This window comes from Bombina bombina, chromosome 1 (genome assembly GCF_027579735.1).
Source record: "Bombina bombina isolate aBomBom1 chromosome 1, aBomBom1.pri, whole genome shotgun sequence".
Lineage (NCBI taxonomy): Eukaryota > Metazoa > Chordata > Amphibia > Anura > Bombinatoridae > Bombina > Bombina bombina.
Window position 1 is genome coordinate 1,346,553,057 of NC_069499.1, and position 24,774 is coordinate 1,346,577,830.

The 24,774-nt window shown below is 37.3% G+C and overlaps 1 protein-coding gene across 3 annotated transcripts in view; it reads left to right on the top strand.

Moving 5' to 3' along the window:
• The window catches only part of LOC128649606 (anoctamin-10), a 148,982-nt gene that overhangs the window by 115,623 nt on the left and 8,585 nt on the right, over positions 1-24,774 (top strand). For all 3 annotated transcript variants that reach the window (XM_053702982.1, XM_053702967.1, XM_053702974.1), the window contains exons 9-12: positions 2,604-2,777; positions 6,175-6,366; positions 7,340-7,477; positions 23,362-23,498. In XM_053702982.1, the coding sequence (XP_053558957.1) occupies positions 2,604-2,777; positions 6,175-6,366; positions 7,340-7,477; positions 23,362-23,493 (636 nt within the window). In that variant the 3' untranslated portion in view covers positions 23,494-23,498. The remainder of the gene's footprint in view (positions 1-2,603; positions 2,778-6,174; positions 6,367-7,339; positions 7,478-23,361; positions 23,499-24,774) is intronic.

Below are 24,774 nucleotides of genomic sequence, written 5' to 3' on the forward strand. Positions count from 1 at the left end.
AATCTGCCCCCTACCAGCTGAGCTGGAATGAGGGCCGCACCGTCATGCGGACTTAGGGGCAGACTTTGGTTTCCTAAATGGCTTGGATTTATTCCAATTTGAGGAAGGCTTCCAACTGGAAGCAGATTCCTTGGGAGGAGGATTGAGTTTTTGTTCCTTATTCTGACGAAAGGAACGAAAACGGTTAGAAGCCTTAGATTTACCCTTAGGTTTTTTATCCTGAGGCAAAAAAACTCCTTTTCCTCCAGTGATAGTTGAAATAATAGAATCCAACTGAGAACCAAATAAATTATTACCTTGGAAAGAAAGAGATAGTAATCTAGATTTAGATGTCATATCAGCATTCCAAGATTTAAGCCACAAAGCTCTTCTAGCTAATACAGCTAAAGACATTGATCTAACATCAATTTTGATAATATCAAAAATGGCATCACAAATAAAATGATTAGCATGTTGCAGTAAGCGAACAATGTTAGATATGTCAGAATCCAATACATGTTGCACTAAATTTTCCAACCAGAAAGTTGATGCAGCCGCAACATCACCCAAAGAAATAGCAGGTCTGAGAAGATGACCTGAATATAAATAGGCCTTCCTTGGATAATATTCAAGCTTCCTATCTAAAGGATCCTTAAAGGAAGTGCTATCTTCCATAGGAATAGTGGTACGTTTAGCAAGAGTAGAAATAGCCCCATCAACTTTGGGGATCTTTTCCCAAAACTCTATAGATTTTGCTGGTAAAGGATACAATCTCTTAAACCTTGAAGAAGGAACAAAGGAAGTACCTGGCTTATTCCATTCCCTATAAATCATATCAGAAATAGCCTCAGGAATGGGAAAAACACCTGGGGAAACCACAGGAGGTTTAAAAACAGCATTTAAACGTTTATTAGACTGAACGTCAATAGGACTGGTTACCTCAATATCCAAAGTAATTAACACTTCTTTTAATAAAGAACGCATATACTCTATTTTAAATAAATAAGTAGATTTGTCAGTGTCAATATCTGAGGAAGGATCTTCTCTTTCAGATAGATCCTCAGCAGAAGAGGATGAATTATTATGTTGTTGGTCATTTGAAATTTCATCAGCTAAATGAGAAGTTTTAAAAGACCTTTTACGTTTATTAGAAGGTGGAAATGCAGACAAAGCCTTCATAATAGATTCCGAAACAAATTCTTTAAAATTTACAGGTATATCATGCACATTAGAAGTTGAAGGAACTGCAACTGGCAATGTACTATTACTGATAGAAACACTATCTGCATGTAAAAGTTTATCATGACAACTATTACAAATGACATTCGGTGGAATAATTTCTACAATTTTGCAACAAATGCACTTAGCTTTGGTAGAACCGATGTCAGGCAGCAATGTTCCAGCAGAAACTTCAGAGACAGGATCGGATTGGGACATCTTGCTCAATGTAAAAGAAAAAACAACATATAAAGCAAAATTATCTATTTCCTTAAATGACAGTTTCAGGAATGGGAAAAAATGCAAAAGCATAGGCCTCTTGATAGAGAAGAAAGCAGGAGGCAAACATGAATGGGGTATTGAAATAATGAAAAAAAAATGACCGGAAATGACACACTTGCGTCACTAATGACGCCGCCGTGTGAAAGTTCTCGATGTCACGTATGACGCCGGTAATGACGAAGTTGCGTCAAAAACGTATTTTCCCGCGCCAAAAAGGTTTGTGCCAAAAATGACGCAATAAAGTCTAACATTTGAAGCACCCGCGGGCCTAATACCCGCAAATGCAAAAGTATTCAAAATTGAAAAAGACTAAACCCCAGGTAAGAAATACATTTTTAAAGTGTTTATATTCCCAAATATGAAACTGACAGTCTGCAGAAGGAAATACATGAACCTGACTCATGGCAAATATAAGTACAATACATATATTTAGAACTTTATATAATTTGCATAAAGTGCCAAACCATAGCTGAGAGTGTCTTAAGTAATAAAAACATACTTACCAAAAGACACCCATCCACATATAGCAGATAGCCAAACCAGTACTAAAACAGTTCTTTAGTAGAGGTAATGGTAAATTTGAGAGTATATCGTCGATCTGAAAAGGGAGGTAGGAGATGAATCTCTACGACCGATAACAGAGAACCCATGAAAAAGACCCCCGTTAGGGAAATCATCGTATCCAATAGGTGATACTCCCTTCACTTCCCTCTGACATTCGCTGTACTCTGAGAGGAATCGGGCTTCAACAATGCTGAGAAGCGTATATCAACGTAGAAATCTTAGCACAAACTTACTTCACCACCTCCATAGGAGGCAAAGTTTGTAAAACTGAATTGTGGGTGTGGTGAGGGGTGTATTTATAGGCATTGTGAGGTTTGGGAAACTTTGCCCCTCCTGGTAGGATTGTATATCCCATATGTCACTAGCTCATGGACTCTTGCCAATTACATGAAAGAAAAAGGGATTATCTATCTTGTTAAACAATAAACATTTTGCAGTAGACTGTCCCTTAAGTGGTCCTAAAGAATAATATATGTCTAGGTTGTAATAAAATGCTGAGCTTTAATACATTCCCAACCTAAAATGTAGCTAATCTAGTGTTATCTTTTTGTTTTTTACAGCGTTTGTCTTCATTACTGATTGTGTCTCAAGCAATCAATCAATTTAGCGAGTCATTGCTTCCATATCTGAAGCAAAGACTAAAACTTAACTCCCTATCACTAAGCAAAACTAAGTCAGACGCATACCCATTTATAGATTATGTTGTTTCTCAAGGAGACAAGTTCTCATATCCGGTAAGTAAATTTTTATTGTGCAAAAAAGTCACAAAAACACGTTGTAGCTAAGGTGTTTTTGTTGGATTTAAACACTGCTGAATAAAAAGAATAAAATATTGTGCCATTCAATCTATAATCATCAAATGGAAAAATGACTCACTCATTTCTGGAACAAAATGCGGATACAGAGAAGAATGTGGACACGATCATAGACAAGAGTGTAACAACCAGCAATAAGAATATGTATCAATAAATAAATATGCATTTACATTTTTTTTAGAGAGAATCAATTTAAGTGCTGTGGGAAGGCTTAGCTTAGACTGATTCTTCCCAGCACAGTCCTGATTGGTTAATCTTATAACCAAGTAGGAATGCTTGAAAATAAAAAAGAAATAGAAAGGACTGGGCCAAAATAGGAAGTTGGAAGATGACCTCAACGATCTGTTTTTTTTTGTTTGTTTGTTTTTTTTATTTAAAAGGTTTTACTTTTATGGGGGTTTCTTAGCTGTTGGGAGAAAATGTGTTGGGGAGTCCCTTAGGTGGTGGATGTTTGTCATCTGTAGAGTCATCTAAAGCGTTAATTAGGAATTGAGGGGTCACAGCATAATTTATGTTTGTGAGAAGCCACTTATAGTATAATTGGGGTTGTGGGCTGAGTCATGGTAATGTTGAATTGTGATGGGGGGGGGGAGGGTATTTCTCTTTTAGAGTTTATCGGGGTTGGGGACCAGGATGTTTAGGACTAAATGCAAATGCTCAAAGTCTTTAATTATTTTTGATCCTGCTACACTCTTGTGGACAGAGTAAGGAATTAACAGCAGGTCAAGAAAGCCATAATGAAAAGGGGTTTGTACATTACAGAGACAGGCAGAGGATGCAGTCACTATTGTTAGTTTATGGCTTCCATACCACATCATAACTACCACTTTTATGTTGTAGTTGTTGCTGTCTGGATATTGGCTGATTATTGGCGAAAGGTATTTGTTTTTGTGCAAGATGTAATTTATGGCAACAGGATTATCACTATTTAACAGCAATGTTATACATTGCTTGTAGCATGGATCTTGCTTTGTGTTTCTTCCTCTCTAAGTTTTAGTTGACCCATCAGATCATCACGTTACTATGGCAATCACCTGAAAGCTATAGGATTATTATGAATACTACATTTGAATGATGGGTGTTGTATGTGGGGGGTTTTTTGTAAAAAAAAGTTTTGATTCTCAGTTTTTGTTTGTTTGTTTTTTTAAAACTTAAAATGACATGGAACCCATAATATTTCACGATTCAGATAGAGTGTACAGTTTTAATAAACTTTTCAATGTACGTCAATGTTTAAATGTACTTTGTTCTTTCATTATCCTTTGTTGAAAAGCAGGTAGGCAGGGTCAGGAGTGTATGCACCTGTCTGAAGCATCACATGGCAGCAGTTTTGCAAGAATGCTTATCACAATGTTATACATTGTGCAAACACTGTTGCCATCTAGTGCTCAAAAGCATTCTTACAAAACTGATGATAGATGATAGATCTTCAGACACGTGCACCTAATTGTACCTTCTTCAGTTCTTCAGACATGTGCTGCCTACCTTGGTAACAGAAGTAAATTGGATTATTTTTTTTTAAAAAATTGTATGCTCTATCTGAATCATGAAAAAAATGTGGGGTTTCATGTCCTTTTAAAATTAGTGCTTAATGGGTTAAGAAACTGGCATTTGCACATTACTTTGTGATATTTGGAGGGTCATGTGATCACTCATTTGAAAGAGGATTTTACCCTCCTTCCCTTACAAGGGTGGCAGTTTTTTTTTTCTGCCAGTCTCCAGAGTGAAACTCCAGAACTGTTTGGGGGGAATTTGCCTCCTCTTCCTGCATCCTTATGGATACTTATTTTAATGATATCAGATATACTGTCCTCTGTAATATTACAACATAACATTTAATAATAGTCCTGCTGTACGCAGCATTATCACAGTGCAATGAACACTACCAATCTGTCTATGCAGTGATATTGCAGCACAGAATAAATTATCAGTACTTTTATATACATAAATATGAGCACTATGCCAAATCAAGACTGCTAGGTATGGAAGTATCAAAATAGAAGGAACAGTGAGCAGCATAGTGAATATGCTAAAGATGCGTAGTGATATTCATCTTATAAAGGGTCATTCAAACCACACCTCCCAACATTCTCAGGATAGTATCAGGAACTGGGGGTCAGAGAGGCAGGTAGGGTGGACTTGAGAAACCAAGGGAGAAGTTAGGTGGGAAGTTTTGTTTTTTTCTTTTGGCAGGGTTGTGGGTTATGTAGGCATAGTCAGGGCGTATTGTGGGCACAGCTAAGCTAGTGGTTCCTGGTATTACTTTGTGCAAAATAAACACAGTTAAAACAAATAACCTTATCCAATAAGGTTTTTCTATATAACATTATATATAACTAAAGGGTTAAAAACTTAAAATATTGAAAAATGATCATGAACCTGCAAAAAATAGAATATAATTGGGATAAGTCACCACATTTTAATGCTTTTGCAATCAGTCTTTTTGATTGAGTGCTGCTGTATTCCAGGCAATTCGACTCTGTCCTGTTGCTCATAAGTTTACAATCAAATCTTTAAAAACACAAAGAGACAGTGCACCTTGGATACAAGAGTATTTAATAACTGATAAAAACACACACACAAATAGCTGTACTCACAGAGCTGCTGAAAAAGCATGCATGTTAGCACAGTCACTTGGTCCCACAGCGTCTAATTTCAGCTGTGTGGTCCTCCATTCCACCAGGAGTTCCAAAATCAAACAGGTCACTCATATGTCTCTCCAGCAACTTCCTGAGTACTGTGGTCCATTATTGATTAAAAATCTCAATGCATTTTCTCTACCATTGGGTAGACTTTATCAAAAGAAAAAGCTTCAGCAATTCTGTAAGTGCAATTATTTGTGTTGGTTTTTAATCTGTTCTTAAATACTCTTGAATTGGAGGTGCACTGTCTTTTATTTGTATCTATAAATAACCTACTGAGACATTCTTAGGGACAAGAAGACAGCTCCAAAAGTGACAGTATGGTGCAGATTGCAGGAAGGTTTTGGAGCTCTGTTCAGAATATAAAGGGAAAGTACAGTAGAACTGTTTATATGAATGGAGTGCACTTGCTATGCATGACTAATTATTTTTCTATATTTCTTCTTATCACTTCTGCTGGAAATCTTTATGTATCTACCACCAACTCAGTTGATATTTATACTATGCCATGTGACATTTGCCATTTTTGGAATAATTTATAAGTTTCCGGTACAGGACTGAAAAAAGTCTTATGCTGTAAGTTTAAGGATATAAAACTGCATTCACACATACAACTCATTCTGTTTTGAACTGTAAGACATGTTTCATATTTCTCTCGCTTTCATCTGTTCTAGGGATTATTTGATGACTACATGGAGCTGTTCGTTCAGTTTGGCTATGTCAGCCTTTTTTCTTCTGTTTATCCCCTCACTGCCGTTCTGTTGGTTTTAAACAATATCACTGAGATTCGTACAGACGCTTTTAAATTATGTCAGGTTTTCCAGAAACCATTTTTTCGCCCTGCAGCTAACATTGGAATATGGCAGGTGAGATTTCCTGAGCTGTTGAAAAGACCACATACAGTACCAAACTCTACAACACATAGGACATCATTCCAATCAGAAATTCCTTGCAAAATGCCCGCTATGACTTTTCATTTATTTTCTAGTTGAAACTTTTTTTAAATTGTTTGAAAACCCCATAATTAATTTATTCAACACTTTTCAAATGAATTCATACCATAAAAACTTCCCCTATAAGTTGCATGTGGATGATTCCAACAACTTGCTGCTTGCCTGGCTTTTATTTCTCTCTTAAAGTCTTTGAGCATGCTCAGCTCACATTAATACATTTAAATTCTTTTATATGAACTTGTTAAAAAATCAAGTTTCAATCAGTTCATAAGAGAAAACATTGTAAGGAACAGACTTTTCTCAGGCATTTTGGGGTAGTTTGTGGAGGCTTCCTCACACCTGCATGGAGACAAAATGTATACCTTCAATCTCAAAGTAAACATGGTGGCTAATTGATTCAGTATCAACAATAACGGCCTAAAGTATTTATTGACCTATTTTTTTCAGTTAACCAATAATAAATTTGTTACATGTAGCATGAATGGTTTTATATTGTTAAAGTCCTCTCTGGGCTTGCACTACTCATCCTACACACACTGGCTCAGCAGATGTGTTCAGCTCCGGATCCACAGTGCATTGCTGGTCCTGAGCGGCTTTAACAATGTGTTTGATGGGTTAAACAAATCATTTTCTGCAAGCAATAACATAATATTAAAATGCTATAACACATGAAATCACTTTATTTTTATGTCCTTTTAAAATGATAAATGTACCCCAACCTATTTGCACAATGGAAAGTGCTTAGCTATTGTATAGAGACATTTTTTCAAATATCCGATAACCTAAGAATCCCAGTAAATTTGAGGTCCAACTTGCTGTTTACAGAAATCCTACATATTACCCTAGTACATGTATAATTAATACCCTCTTTGATTATAATTTACAGGTTGCCTTTGAGATACTTGGATTTTTCTCTGTCATTACCAATTGCTTCCTTGCTGGAATGTCGCCAGAGATAAAGACACTTTGTCAGACACATGTGATTAGTCCTGAAAAAACTATGATTTGTATCCTTATAACTGAGGTTAGTCTTTTTATTGAATAATAAAAACAATATTGAATGCTAAATATTCTAAGCTCTGTGCAACAGCAGGCATCACAACTAGAATAAATACATGATTATATTGAAAAATCAGATATGCTATGATATTATTTTTTTTTATTTATTTTTTTTATTTATTTTTTTATTGAAGTATCAATCCAGGGTACAGAAAGAAAAAGGGAAGTCAATTGTCATCATTTTAGTTACATAATAGGGTAAAAAAATATATAAACATTTGTTCATTACCACAATAAATTAACACCTAATAAACTTAATAAGTATAAACCATTGTGCAAAAAGGAAAACTACCAACCACGGTACAAGCATCAACGCGGAAAAGAAAGATAACATCTAAATCTTGATGCTAATAGCAGCTAACCTCGCTAACTTCCTGGGGCTTCCTATGATGGTCAATCAGCCAGGCCCCAGAATGGAGGGGGAGGAGATTGAAAGATATGGGCAAAACAACAAAAGAAACGGAAAAATACACAAACAAAAGAGGTCCCCTCCGAAAGAAAATTATACTTGCCAATTAGATGGAAGTAAACCAAGCTCCAATTGTTGAATAAACCGGGTAGATCCCCTAAGTGGGGCAATTAGCTGTAGTTGTGCATCTACAGGAAGGATTAATATTACTTTTTCCCATTTAAGAAAAAATCTTTGTATTGACTTATCCCTAGCGTCTCTTAAATTAAATTGTTCCATAGTAATCTGGTTATGTATTTTGTTTAGAAACTCCTTGAATTTAGGTTCCCGGGAGGATTTCCAGTTCCTGAGAATGACATTGCGTCCCACTAAGATTATTGTGTTTATGAGCCTGATATTCGAGTAAGGTTCCTCATGATTTACAAGGAAAAAGATAAGTCTCGGCTCGAGAGTAAAACTGCAGACAGTCACCTTATTCACCCAAAAACATACTTTACTCCAGAACTGCAACACTTTAGGGCATCTCCAGAAACAATGTATTTCATCTGCATCCCTAGCATTACATTTAGGACACAACTTCTTTTTTATACCATTTTGTCATTTTGGCTGGTGTAATGTATAATAGATTTGTTAACTTGAAGTGCGATTCCTTCCGATCTATAAAAACTTGAGTTTGATCAATTAATCTAAAGCTTTGTAGAATATGTTCTCTAGTGAAATTTAGGGGGGACTTGTTCCATTTCCTCTCTAAATCACCAATATGTAACAACCCATGATACTTTAAGGGCCATAATACCCAAATGTTTAAACACTTGAAAGTGATGCAGCATAGCTGTAAAAAGCTGACTAGAAAATCTCCTGAACATCTCTATGTAAAAAAGAAAGATATTTTACCTCAAAAGTTCCTCAGTAGCCACCTCCCAATGTAAAGGATTTCTAAGCAGCATTTTAGTGTGTCTGTCCTGGGACATCTGAAGGGATGAGCATCGTGCACTCTCATCTTATTTCACCAATCAGGTAAAGAAAGTTTACAATGAAATCTCATGAGAGTCAAGTCAAATCTCATGAGATCACAGTAAAAGTTCATGACCTCAGCACTGCTGATGCTGATTGCCTGCTGTTCATTTCTTTTATTTTTTTTACCTGCAGCTGGGAGCAGTTGAGTAGAACTTTTTACACAGAACTTACTCTGCTGAGCTGAGGAGATTGTGAGGTAAAATATCTTCCTTTTTTACATAAAGATGCTCAGGTGATATTTTCCTGTCAGCTTTTTACAGTTATACTGCATCAGTGATTTAGCATATGAGTATTATGTCCCTTTAATGAGCAAATTATAGGGAATTGAGATGGAAACTTTCCCAGTGTGGTATAATCTAATCACGTTGTCTAAGTCCCCCAATGAGGGTCTAGTTTCATCCTCTTCTCGTAAAGTCCCGATCCAGTGTTGTGCCTGGAGATAAGCATAGAAGGAAGTTTTTGCTTAATTAAAATTAGATCTCAACTCTGCAAATGTCTTGATCACTAAGGATTCATTTACGCAGATATCCTTTACATTTTTGAGGCCATTCCTGGCCCATGTGGAAAAGACTTTATATGTAAGCCTCGGGGGGAAATCCGGATTCCCTACTAAACAAAGAAATTCGGATCTACGAAAGTTAATATGTAGCTCAGAGCAAACTTTTTGCCATGCCAGAATTATATACTAAAATGTATATAGATATGACACATTTACTGGCAAACTCACAAATGGAATATGGATCAATGCTTTCAGAGAAAATGGAGCTACCAGTTGTGTTTCTAATTCAAGAAAGGAAACATGTTCTTTTTCTGATATCCAATCTAGTACAAATTTAACAAGTGCAGCATAGTTGTAAAACTGAATATTAGGCAATGCCAAGCCACCATGTGCTTTAAAATATGATAATTTAACAAGTGAGATCCTGGCTTTCTTCCCATGCCATATAAATCTGGCGAATAACGTGTGTAAAAAATTTTAAGTCTTTTTTAATAATTAAAAGGGGCTGATTCTGGAATAAGTACAGTAATTTTGGAAATAAGATTGCTTTAATTAACATTACTCGCTCAGAGAGAGAAATGGGGAGATTATGCCATGCTGTTAATTTCTGTTCGAACATATCCATACATTTCCGGAAGTTTAAATCATACCATAGTGAAGGATTCTTGCTTAGAATGATACCTAAATACTTAATTTCCTGTACTTCTTTAAATGTAAAATATGGTTTATGAATCCAAAGCAATTCTGATTTCCCCCAGTTAATTTTGTAGCCTAAGATCGAGCTAAATATTTCAATTATCTTTAACAGTTGGGGTATGGATTGTTTAGTATTGCTTAAAAAAAAGTAAAATATCATCTGCAAATAATGATGTCACAAGATTCTTGTCCCCTAACTTAATTCCTTTTAGCTCTTTTCTTAATATCGCCAGTGGCTCTAGTGATAAGTTAAAAAGTAAAGGGGAAAGGGGACAGCCCTGGCGTGTACCTCGTTGGAGAGTGAAACTCTCAGTTACTTCCCCATTAACAATAATGGCAGATGCTGGAGTCTGATATAATAAACGTATAAAATGATAAAAATTCCCTATAAGACCAAATCCTTTAAGCGCACTAAACAAGTGGTCCCATACTATGCAGTCGAACGCCTTCTCAGCGTCGACTGTGAGCAGGGCTAAATCTGTGCTAAAGCTTTATTGATCTATTCCAAAAATGATCAATAACCAACATCGCTTTTCGGAGGTTCTTCACCGAATTTCTTCCAACCATGAAGCCTGCTTGATCCGGATGTATTAATGGCTCCAGGATATGCTTAAGTCTATATGCAATAATAGCAGTTAAAAGCTTATAATCTTGATTTAATAACGATATAGGCCTATAGGAAGACAATATTTCTGGATTTTTATCCTTTTTTAAGATCAGCGCCACATTCAACGCTGAGAAGAACCCAGACCGCATTTGATTTTTAACATAATATTCATTGAAAAGCGCCGCTAGCGTGGGAAGGATTTGGTCATGTAGAAGTTTGTAAAACTCAGATGGGAGAGCATCTGGACCTGACGTCTTATTTGACTTAGCCTGTTTAATAGCATCTGAAATCTCACGTAGTGAGAGAGGTTCATTCAACCGGCTCAGGTCCTGGGAATCTATTTTAGGTAACGCTACACTTTTCCAGAATTCCTTTTTATTCTCTAAATTGACTACTCCTGCTGAGTAAACCTCTTGAAAGTATTTGACAAGTTCACGTCTAATCTCAGAAATATTGGTGATCCTTCTATCCCCAATCTTAATTGTGGCTATAAAATTCTTCTGAGACCAGCCTTTAGATAATTTTGCTAAATATTTTGCGGAGTTACCATAGTGACCTCTAAATCTAGCTTTTTGCTTTTGAATTTCTAAATATAGACCTTGTTTCAGAAATAGGTCTCTCTCTACTCGAGCCGCAGTGTAATTAGCCCAGAAAGTCTGATTTGGGTAATTTAGGTATTTATTATAGGCATTTTTAACCTGGTTAGCTAGTTGTTCTTCTCTATTTTTTTTCTTTTTTTTCAATTTACATAGATAAGCTTTAATCTCACCCCTCAAGACTGGTTTGTCGGCATATGCAGCATTAAACTGGTAAAATTCTTTCCATCTGACTTGTAACTAATTCTTGAATTTGGAGTTGTTAACTAGGTATTGAGGGAAAAAAAACGCGAGTTATATAAGCCTGGGGAACAAATTGCGTTAATCTCCAGGGAAATAATTGCATGGTCGGAGATAACGATCTCGCCTATATCTGATTTAATCTCTAGACCCAGCATGTTACTAGATATTAGGAAGTAATCTATTCGTGAAAAGGATTTGAATGTCCTAGACTCGCAGGTGTACTCTTTACTATCAGGGTGTTGCAATCTCCATATATCTTTAAGTGCAAGCTTATATCCCAGATTCTGTAAAACCTTAGCTTCCCTGTTATATCTAGATCTTTGCGTAAGGTTAGACCTGTCTAGACTAGGGGTGAATGCCATATTCAAGTCTCCGACCAAGACGATATTTTTCCCGATAAAAGGGAGTAACTTCAAACTCAGATTCTCCCAGAATCCTCTATCCAAGGAGTTTGGGCCATATACATTGCACAGAATGAAATGACACTTATTGATCAGAATTTCTAAAATCTGAAATCTTCCTTCTGTGTCCAGTACCTGTGATATAATCTGGTAAGAAAGTTGTTTATTAAACAATATGGCAACTCCTCTTTTCCTTTTATCATATATTGTTGCAGATATCTCTCCCACCCATTTAGTTTTCAATTTAACTAATTTGTGAGGTTTCAAATGAGTCTCTTGAATGAATGCGATATCGGGCTTATGTTTCCCCAATTCCTTTATAATAAGTTTCCTCTTAATTGGGGAGGATATACCCCCGACATTCCACGAAATTAATTTAAGTTTATCCACCATTTAAAACAGAAAGTAAGAGGGCCCATCCCAAAATACCCATTCTGATCTAGTATCAAGAGAAAAGGTGGCAGGAAGCAAAAAATTAAAACTAATACGGGCCTGTATATAAGAAATAAAATCAGTATCTCTCCCCCTGCTCCCTGGAGCTGGCTGATTCTCAGATATGACCCAAGCATCAATAAAGATAACCTTTCTGTCTTACAAATCCAAATTTTGGAGCTATTGATCTTACAGATGTCTGGCACAAAATTCCTGAGCCTCCACCTGGTTATTTAATGTTATTGAGGTACCATCTTTTTGAAAATGATTTTGGCAGGGTATACTAATCTTGCATTAATATTAGCCTTAATCAATCTGGAGCAAAATGGTGACATCTCCCTCCTTTTAGATAAAGTCTCTGCGGAACGATCTTGAAAAATTAATATTTTATGCTGAGCAATCAATAAACTATTATTTTTGCGGTAGTGTCTGAGAATGTATATTTTGTCCTGGAAGTTAAAATTTTTTAGAAGTACCGGTCTTGCTCTGCAAGTACCATCATGATTGTGTCTGATTGGGCCAACTCTGTGGGCTCTTTCTATCTGCACTGGTAAACCTTCTGTAGGAAGCCCAAATAGTTGCGGAAGATTGGAGGAGGCAAAGGACAACAGGTCCTGATACTGTTATTTCTTTCATGTAATTAGCAAGAGTCCATGAGCTAGTGACGTATGGGATATACATTCCTACCAGGAGGGGCAAAGTTTCCCAAACCTCAAAATGCCTATAAATACACCCCTCACCACACCAACAATTCAGTTTTACAAACTTTGCCTCCTATGGAGGTGGTGAAATAAGTTTGTGCTAGATTCTACGTTGATATGCGCTCCGCAGCAAGTTGGAGCCCGGTTTTCCTCTCAGCGTGCAGTGAATGTCAGAGGGATGTGAGGAGAGTATTGCCTATTTGAATGCAGTGATCTCCTTCTACGGGGTCTATTTCATAGGTTCTCTGTTATCGGTCGTAGAGATTCATCTCTTACCTCCCTTTTCAGATCGACGATATACTCTTATTTATATACCATTACCTCTGCTGATTCTCGTTTCAGTACTGGTTTGGCTTTTTACAAACATGTAGATGAGTGTCCTGGGGTAAGTAAATCTTATTTTTTGTGACACTCTAAGCTATGGTTGGGCACTTTGTTTATAAAGTTCTAAATATATGTATTCAAACATTTATTTGCCTTGACTCAGAATGTTCAACATTCCTTATTTTTCAGACAGTCAGTTTCATATTTGGGATAATGCATTTGAATTAATCATTTTTTCTTACCTTCAAAATTTGACTCTTTTTCCCTGTGGGCTGTTAGGCTCGCGGGGGCTGAAAATGCTTCATTTTATTGCGTCTTTTTTGGCGCAAAAAATCTTTTCCGTTTCCGGCGTCATACGTGTCGCCGGAAGTTGCGTCATTTTTTGACGTTATTTTGCGCCAAAAATGTCGGTGTTCCGGATGTGGCGTCATTTTTGGCGCCAAAAGCATTTAGGCGCCAAATAATGTGGGCGTCTTATTTGGCACTAAAAAATATGGGCGTCGCTTTTGTCTCCACATTATTTTAGTCTCATTTTTCATTGCTTCTGGTTGCTAGAAGCTTATTCTTTGGCATTTTTTCCCATTCCTGAAACTGTCATTTAAGGAATTTGATCAATTTTGCTTTATATGTTGTTGTTTTTCTCTTACATATTGCAAGATGTCTCACGTTGCATCTGAGTCAGAAGATACTTCAGGAAAATCGCTGTCTAGTGCTGTATCTACCAAAGCTAAGTGTATCTGCTGTAAACTTTTGGTAGCTATTCCTCCGGCTGTTGTTTGTATTAATTGTCATGACAAACTTGTTAATGCAGATAATATTTCCTTTAGTAAAGTACCATTGCCTGTTGCAGTTCCTTCAACATCTAAGGTGCAGAATGTTCCTGATAACATAAGAGATTTTGTTTCTGAATCCATCAAGAAGGCTATGTCTGTTATTTCTCCTTCTAGTAAACGTAAAAAATCTTTTAAAACTTCTCTCCCTACAGATGAATTTTTAAATGAACATCATCATTCTGATTCTGATGACTCTTCTGGTTCAGAGGATTCTGTCTCAGAGATTGATGCTGATAAATCTTCATATTTATTTAAAATGGAATTTATTCGTTCTTTACTTAAAGAAGTACTAATTGCTTTAGAAATAGAGGATTCTTGTCCTCTTGATACTAATTCTAAACGTTTAGATAAGGTATTTAAATCTCCTGTGGTTATTCCAGAAGTTTTTCCTGTTCCTAATGCTATTTCTGAAGTAATTTCCAAAGAATGGGATAAATTGGGTAATTCATTTACTCCTTCTAAACGTTTTAAGCAATTATATCCTGTGCCGTCTGACAGATTAGAATTTTGGGACAAAATCCCTAAAGTTGATGGGGCTATTTCTACCCTTGCTAAACGTACTACTATTCCTACGTCAGATGGTACTTCGTTTAAGGATCCTTTAGATAGGAAAATTGAATCCTTTATAAGAAAAGCTTATCTGTGTTCAGGTAATCTTCTTAGACCTGCTATATCATTGGCTGATGTTGCTGCAGCTTCAACTTTTTGGTTGGAAACTTTAGCGCAACAAGTAACAGATCATGATTCTCATGATATTATTATTCTTCTTCAGCATGCTAATAATTTTATCTGTGATGCCATTTTTGATATTATCAGAGTTGATGTCAGGTTTATGTCTCTAGCTATTTTAGCTAGAAGAGCTTTATGGCTTAAAACTTGGAATGCTGATATGGCTTCTAAATCAACTCTACTTTCCATTTCTTTCCAGGGTAACAAATTATTTGGTTCTCAGTTGGATTCTATTATCTCAACTGTTACTGGTGGGAAAGGAACTTTTTTACCACAGGATAAAAAATCTAAGGGTAAAAACAGGGCTAATAATCGTTTTCGTTCCTTTCGTTTCAACAAAGAACAAAAGCCTAATCCTTCATCCTCAGGAGCAGTTTCAGTTTGGAAACCATCTCCAGTCTGGAATAAATCCAAGCCTGCTAGAAAGGCAAAGCCTGCTTCTAAGTCCACATGAAGGTGCGGCCCTCATTCCAGCTCAGCTGGTAGGGGGCAGGTTACGTTTTTTCAAAGAAATTTGGATCAATTCTGTTCACAATCTTTGGATTCAGAACATTGTTTCAGAAGGGTACAGAATTGGTTTCAAGATGAGACCTCCTGCAAAGAGATTTTTTCTTTCCCGTGTCCCAGTAAATCCAGTGAAAGCTCAAGCATTTCTGAATTGTGTTTCAGATCTAGAGTTGGCTGGAGTAATTATGCCAGTTCCAGTTCCGGAACAGGGGATGGGGTTTTATTCAAATCTCTTCATTGTACCAAAGAAGGAGAATTCCTTCAGACCAGTTCTGGATCTAAAAATATTGAATCGTTATGTAAGGATACCAACGTTCAAGATGGTAACTGTAAGGACTTTCTTGCCTTTTGTTCAGCAAGGGCATTATATGTCCACAATAGATTTACAGGATGCATATCTGCATATTCCGATTCATCCAGATCATTATCAGTTCCTGAGATTCTCTTTTCTGGACAAGCATTACCAGTTTGTGGCTCTGCCGTTTGGCCTAGCTACAGCTCCAAGAATTTTTACAAAGGTTCTCGGTGCCCTTCTGTCTGTAATCAGAGAACAGGGTATTGTGGTATTTCCTTATTTGGACGATATCTTGGTACTTGCTCAGTCTTTACATTTAGCAGAATCTCATACGAATCGACTTGTGTTGTTTCTTCAAGATCATGGTTGGAGGATCAATTTACCAAAAAGTTCATTGATTCCTCAGACAAGGGTAACCTTTCTGGGTTTCCAGATAGATTCAGTGTCCATGACTCTGTCTTTAACAGACAAGAGACTTCTAAAATTGATTTCAGCTTGTCAAAACCTTCAGTCACAATCATTCCCTTCGGTAGCCTTATGCATGGAAATTCTAGGTCTTATGACTGCTGCATCGGACGCGATCCCCTTTGCTCGTTTTCACATGCGACCTCTTCAGCTCTGTATGCTGAATCAATGGTGCAAGGATTACACAAAGATATCTCAATTAATATCTTTAAAACAGATTGTTCGACACTCTCTAACGTGGTGGACAGATCACCATCGTTTAATTCAGGGGGCTTCTTTTGTGCTTCCGACCTGGACTGTAATTTCAACAGATGCAAGTCTCACAGGTTGGGGAGCTGTGTGGGGATCTCTGACGGCACAAGGAGTTTGGGAATCTCAGGAGGTGAGATTACCGATCAATATTTTGGAACTCCGTGCAATTTTCAGAGCTCTTCAGTTTTGGCCTCTTCTGAAGAGAGAATCGTTCATTTGTTTTCAGACAGACAATGTCACAACTGTGGCATACATCAATCATCAAGGAGGGACTCACAGTCCTCTGGCTATGAAAGAAGTATCTCGAATTTTGGTTTGGGCGGAATCCAGCTCCTGTCTAATCTCTGCGGTTCATATCCCAGGTATAGACAATTGGGAAGCGGATTATCTCGGTCGCCAAACGTTGCATCCGGGCGAATGGTCTCTTCACCCAGAGGTATTTCTTCAGATTGTTCAAATGTGGGAACTTCCAGAAATAGATCTGATGGCGTCTCATCTAAACAAGAAACTTCCCAGGTATCTGTCCAGATCCAGGGATCCTCAGGCGGAGGCATTGGATGCATTATCACTTCCTTGGAAGTATCATCCTGCCTATATCTTTCCGCCTCTAGTTCTTCTTCCAAGAGTAATCTCCAAGATTCTGAAGGAATGCTCGTTTGTTCTGCTGGTAGCTCCGGCATGGCCTCACAGGTTTTGGTATGCGGATCTTGTCCGGATGGCCTCTTGCCAACCGTGGACTCTTCCGTTAAGACCAGACCTTCTGTCGCAAGGTCCTTTTTTCCATCAGGATCTGAAATCCTTAAATTTAAAGGTATGGAGATTGAACGCTTGATTCTTGGTCAAAGAGGTTTCTCTGACTCTGTGATTAATACTATGTTACAGGCGCGTAAATCTGTATCTAGAGAGATATATTATAGAGTCTGGAAGACTTATATTTCTTGGTGTCTTTCTCATCATTTTTCTTGGCATTCTTTTAGAATACCGAGAATTTTACAGTTTCTTCAGGATGGTTTAGATAAGGGTTTGTCCGCAAGTTCCTTGAAAGGACAAATCTCTGCTCTTTCTGTTCTTTTTCACAGAAAGATTGCTATTCTTCCTGATATTCATTGTTTTGTACAAGCTTTGGTTCGTATAAAACCTGTCATTAAGTCAATTTCTCCTCCTTGGAGTTTGAATTTGGTTCTGGGAGCTCTTCAAGCTCCTCCGTTTGAACCTATGCATTCATTGGACATTAAATTACTTTCTTGGAAAGTTTTGTTCCTTTTGGCAATCTCTTCTGCCAGAAGAGTTTCTGAATTATCTGCTCTTTCTTGTGAGTCTCCTTTTCTGATTTTTCATCAGGATAAGGCGGTGTTGCGAACTTCTTTTGAATTTTTACCTAAAGTTGTGAATTCCAACAACATTAGTAGAGAAATTGTGGTTCCTTCATTATGTCCTAATCCTAAGAATTCTAAGGAGAAATCGTTGCATTCTTTGGATGTTGTTAGAGCTTTGAAATATTATGTTGAAGCTACTAAGTCTTTCCGAAAGACTTCTAGTCTATTTGTTATCTTTTCCGGTTCTAGAAAAGGCCAGAAAGCTTCTGCCATTTCTTTGGCATCTTGGTTGAAATCTTTAATTCATCTTGCCTATGTTGAGTCGGGTAAAACTCCGCCTCAGAGAATTACAGCTCATTCTACTAGGTCAGTTTCTACTTCCTGGGCGTTTAGGAATGAAGCTTCGGTTGATCAGATTTGCAAAGCAGCAACTTGGTCCTCTTTGCATACTTTTACTAAATTCTACCATTTTGATGTATTTTCTTCTTCTGAAGCAGTTTTTGGTAGAAAAGTACTTCAGGCATCGGTTTCAGTTTGAATCTTCTGCTTATGTTTTTCATTAAACTTTATTTTGGGTGTGGATTATTTTCAGCAGGAATTGGCTGTCTTTATTTTATCCCTCCCTCTCTAGTGACTCTTGTGTGGAAAGATCCACATCTTGGGTAATCATTATCCCATACGTCACTAGCTCATGGACTCTTGCTAATTACATGAAAGAAAACATAATTTATGTAAGAACTTACCTGATAAATTCATTTCTTTCATATTAGCAAGAGTCCATGAGGCCCGCCCTTTTTTGTGGTGGTTATGATTTTTGTATAAAGCACAATTATTCCAATTCCTTATTTTTTATATGCTTTTGCACTTTTTTATCACCCCACTTCTTGGCTATTCGTTAAACTGAATTGTGGGTGTGGTGAGGGGTGTATTTATAGGCATTTTGAGGTTTGGGAAACTTTGCCCCTCCTGGTAGGAATGTATATCCCATACGTCACTAGCTCATGGACTCTTGCTAATATGAAAGAAATGAATTTATCAGGTAAGTTCTTACATAAATTATGTTTTCTGGGAGACCTACAATTCTCAAATTATTACGGCGGGCCCTGTCCTCTAACTCCTCCAATCTTGAATGCAATTGAGTAATCTGGCTGCTCTGTGCTACACTCGACTGTTCTTGTATATTGATTCGGTCCTCTATGTCCGAGACCCTCGCTTCAACCTCTGCCATTCTTGTAGCAAATTGCTTTACCTCTCCTGAGAGACTTGCAATATCTTGTTTGATTGATTCACACTGTGGCATAAAGAGTTCAGCAATCTGTTGTAGTAACTTCGTATTGTCTGGAGTACTCGCTGGAGGGTCATTTGTAGCTTCTATACTAGTGTCAACCTGTTTAGCCTTTCTCTCCTTGTGTTTAGGCGCCATTATTGGCGAATTGTTCTTAGATTGCAAAACAAATTTTTCCATGTGGAACTAAGATAGTCCCGATATGTGCAATAGGTTGTGAAAAACACCTGTGTATGATATTAGTACGAAATAGCATTTACCGCAAACAAGAAGGAATTGCAAAGAATTATCAGTCTAAGACTCGTGCACAAAAAAAGAAAATTTGTGATATCATCTCCGCCTACCCTATATCCTACAGGTAAATAATCACCCGCATGTATAGGGTATCTAGGAGAAAAGAAAAAAAATAAAAGAACAGGAAAAAAGTGTAGGTGATCCTGAGAACTCGAAAACCCAACAGTGTGAGTAATAAAAGTAGTGAACAAAAGCAAGAAACCACAGAAATAAGGGAAAAGAAAAGCAACAGTATTCCACAAAATGATCTACTATTTTATGTTGATAAACCGGACCCTTATCCTTAGATATCAATAAACTTACTCCTAGCACCGTCTTACGAACGACCTATTTCAAGTTTATTCTCAGCTATCCAAGATACCACTTTGTAAAAATGTTGTATCCACATAAATTAACAGTAATTATACTAACAATAATTGCTACTTTTAAAGGAATCCAGCATAACAAGCGATAATTTGACTGGGTTGATCATCTTGATCTTTACTCTTCTTCCTATAAGATGATTGCAGCAATATATATGATACAACAGGGTAAATGTCCCTCAGTTTCTAGCTTATATTGACAGGCAGATTTATTTGGACACTTGTCACATTTCTCAAATCAACTTATGCAAACATTCTACCCTTTTTCCAGAACACTTATTTGTACAGTATTAATACACCTGGTTTTATCAAATAACCAGTGTAGCAGGGCAATACCCCAGTTATCAGCGTAATCACAGATTATTCAACCTTTCCTAGCTGAAAGAGTAGGGTATTTCCTTATCTAGTACAAACAGTAAATGTCCAGCAGGGGGATACCAGCTTAAACCATGATAAACAGCTTTCCCCAGATAAGTTAATAACAGTATACAGCCCACCATTATCTTCTGCTCAAAAAGAAAGTGTCACAGGTTTCTGTTTTACGGCTCCAGCCCATTAAGAATATGCTTCCCGTTGATACCAAGAACCGGTATTTATAGTCCAGTTGTACCGTCTACCTGGGCTTTTTGCTTCGGTAATACAGATTGAAGCCTAAGACTAATAACTTCTCAGGCGGATTTAAGTGTGCCTCAGCAGGGCCAGCCCCCAGTTACTAGAACTCGAAAGTAAAACTTTGCAAAACATACAGTCCGTGCATCATCTATACAAAGTTAACTCTTTAAATGTGGGCTAGCGTGTTATTTCTTAGCTTAAAACCTCCAGAAACAGAATTCAAGGATTTCCCAAGGTTTTTAACTTGTTTTATAGTCACAAGTCTATGGGCAGCATGTAATTTTAAGCAAGCAGTAAGACCTTTGAAAAATAGCCCCGCTGGATACTTTCGTACTGTCCAATTGGGCGTGCTTAGACTACTCCCCGAATCCACATATGCAAATAACACGCTTACCAAATTTGTCAGCAGTCACCTTACTGTTTGCAAGCCTGGTCCTCCGCCTCTCTGTCAAGTACTCCCGAGCTCAGCTGAGTAGAAATCTGGAACCAGGCCAGATAACTCGGTACATGAGGACCGCTGCCCAGGGAAGGAGGTCACCAGCTCGAATTACCTTAGACAGCCACACTTCCTCCTGTGTTCAGTAGAGGGGGGTAAATCCTAGCGTCTCGTAGTAGTCTCCTGTACCCGCACCTCGTCCTTAGCCGAAGACTTGACCTACTTCCGGTCTGCCTTGCTCTGCTAAGGTCGGATGTTTCTCCGGTGCCGAGAGTAAGTGGCTCTGCTATGAGCCCAGCAGCAACAAATGACTTCCCTGCCTGTGGTAGGACTGCGTCGGCCCGCTACCCGTGCTACTACCAGCAAGTGCAGCCAAGGGATCCAGGCGACTTGGGGAGATTTTCCGGCCCTTTCAGATTCAGAGCCCTCAGTCAGCACACGTGTACTTGCTGACTCCACCCATCCGGAAGTCAACATACAGTCATAATGTATCGATATGCTATGATATTAATGCATACATATTTATAGGGACATTTAAGGCACAGTAAAGTCAAACATTAACTTTCATGAATCAAATAGACTTAGAGCATGTGATTTTAAACAACTTCCCAGTTTAGTTTTATTATCTCACATGCTTCATTCTCTTGGTATCTTTTGTTGAAAAGTAAATCCAGGTTGTTTCATAGGAGTGTATCCTCAGAGCTCTATGGCAACATCGTTTTGCAACATTGTAGCAGTGTTATATATTGCAAACACTTCTACCATAGAGTGCTAAAAATACTTGAACTCTCCTATGAGCATGTGTTTAACCCTCTTTTGTGATGGCTAAAGAAATAGGGCTACATTACAAGTGGAGTGCAATCAATACCACAGGGTGGCTTAGCTTTCACATAAATAATAATGCTCAAGCTGGTATTACTAGTGGATGGTTTAAATATTTTTTAACCAAAGCATCTTAAAGTGGCCAAACTTTTTAGAGCTCCCTGTACTTTCAATGAATGGCGCAAGGTTTGCTATTAGCGTAGGTATCACTGTTTTATTGTTAGCATTTTTCTCTGCACGTGAAGCATAGGTAGATAATCTCAGTGCACCAGCATTTAAATACTGCAGCTGCTCAGAGTTCCAGTGGGGCTTGCATTATGGTAGTAATTAACAAATTGAGCCATTGCCAGATGGTACAAGCACCTAAAGTTCTCTGAGCAAGTGTTGTGTTTAAAATGCAGGTTCAAGGTGCATATTTAAATACACTTTTGTAACTAGTTTTTATTAGAAACAATTTTGCTGATATGTATATTACAAAAATGCTTATTTTCAACAGTGAAATGCATCAATGTGGATTTCAATTCTGGCTGAAGTGTCCTTTTAAGCATTGCCAAAATACCACAGTAAAATGTAGTGCTTTTTACAGCACAGGACTAAATGAAGACCTAAGCTACTTGCACAGTGCGCACCATCTACTTGAGCAACATCTGACATGAAGTTTACTGCACGCCCCCATATGAGGGATTTAGCAAACCTAAGCTATCTGACCTGTAGATATTAGCGCACCCGTAGACTATCGCTTGGGTGCTTAAAAAATAACTTTGAAACAGAAGCTCAAAAGTAATCCAAAAATGAAGGTAAGATAAAGGCGATTTATTCTTAAAACATAAAAGACCAAGCTTGGTCTTTTATGTTTTAAGATTGAAGAATAAATCACCTTTATCTTACTTTTGCAGCCTGGTTTTACCTTTATTTTTTTAATCATTATTATTACAAGCAAGGAGGAGCTTGTGGAGAATTGGTAACCCTGGCATTACCTGTGATGCCAGCACTGCGAGAGAGGCTTATACTAGCAGTGACTATAGGGAACGAGTGCAAAACAGTGGAACCTTGTTGTACCGGCATCTCCATAGAGTATCTTCAGACCCGAAGCATAGACTAGTTTGCTAATAGTGTGTGTGTATGGTTCGTACCCTGTGCTGCAGTAAACATAGGATTGTGAATATGCTGGGTCTACTAAACACTATTAGGGTATGCTGTGTAAGCTCTCTTTACTCAACGCTGCTATATTGGATTGGCTTCCATATAAAGGCATAGATTGTGTTTTACTATAAGCTCAAAAATAGAATCACTATCGATAGGTAATGCACAATAGCGCTAATAGTTTTGTGCTCCAGTGTAAATCTAAGCAATAGAGTTCTGGCGGTGCAAAAATGACGTACTCTAATGATTTAGAACATGCCATTTTTCCACTACAATATCTTTTTAAATATTTAAATAGCCCCTAAATGTACAAAGACTGGATTGTCCATTTAAAAAAATTCTACATTTTTATGACTACACGTTTTGCACATGTTCAAACTTTCTTAGAATGAGAAGTACTTTAAATCACTTTTGAGAAATTTTTATACAATTAGCAAGTAACAAATACCAGCTCTGTACATTGTCTTGTCAATAGGTTAGTTGAGCTTTTAACATTTTTAACATGATCACATTATTGATCTCCTTCCAAACTAGCAAACTGTTAATTTATTTCACTTTTATTTTGTTTAATAGCATTTCCTCATTGTTTTAAAACTCATTGTGGCATTTGCCATTCCTGACAAACCTGGATGGCTGCAGTTTAAAGTCATGCAGATGGAATATCATTCATGGACAGCACTCAAAGCATCATCAAGATTCAGCTAGCACAGGTAACTGGTGCGTAATAAAACAGACGTCTCTAATAGCATTGTATAGACTGTCATTGTACATCTCATGCTCCTTAGGGGATTTCTCAATTCTTATGTTACATTTACTTTGTTAAAGAGACATGAAACTCAGCATGTTTATTTTATCATTTAGATAGAGCTTACCATTTTAAACAACTTTCCACTGTACTTCATTCTGTTGTTATCCTTTGTTCAAAGAGCAGCAATGCATTATTAGTAACTAGCTGAATTGGTGTCTTACTTAAAGGGACAGTATACATTATAGCTACTTACCCCAGATCTGCACTTTTCTTAAAGGGACAGAGTAAGCACCTTGAGATTTTATAAAAATGGTTTAATTATGTGTAATGAAAATAAAATTGTAATATATTATCATGATTTATTTTGCCCCCTTTTCATGTAATTTTACTCGGGGAAAATTGCAGTAAAATGGATATTAATTTGTTTTCAAAACATTGATATATTTTTCTATAACAACACAACAGAAATTTCTTGTAATTACAAGGTGTTTACTGCCTCTTTTTAATATCTCACATGTCAACTAATCCACTATAAGGGATTTTAAAGGCAGACTTTTGTTTACCTTTTTAAATCTTGTGCCCATCCAATATTGCTTTTTCTTTCTTTTCTTTTTTTATTTATTTCTTTTTTTTCAATCATCAGTTTGTACAGTGTATTATAAGGCATATTTCTGCTGTTGCAGAACAGTTATAGGGCACGCCCCTGTCATTAAAAAGAGCTGTGCGCAGGCTCTGGGAGCGTCAATACTGTGTAACATAAACAGTGAATTGCATTGGTGTATTGACTACCGCTCTCAGCGAAAACTTGCAGCAGTGTAAAGCTGCAGCACCCGGTGTAAATGATTGATGGCTGGGCATTACAACTTCTGATTGGCCATAATGCCCAGTGACTTACTAGTAGAAACAAATAAGTAATGCTGGTTGCCTTTTAAAAATAAACAAACGTTTATTGGATTTGCTCACGTGTGTGGTGCTAAAGGGACACTGCTATTGAAAATTAGTTTTTGTATTTGAAAAAGCTGTTTTTGCTCATTGAAACCTCAACCCATTGTTGTTCTGCACCTGCAGGAAAACCACCTAATCTTATCTCTTTGTATACACAAGAATCAGTACTTAGGTATTTATTTTTAATCACTAGAGTAAACCTAAACAGAATACTGCATTATTTATATATTCAGTATAGATGATGGTTTCAACGAGCAAATCAGCTATTTGAAAGAACACAATAACGGTAAAGT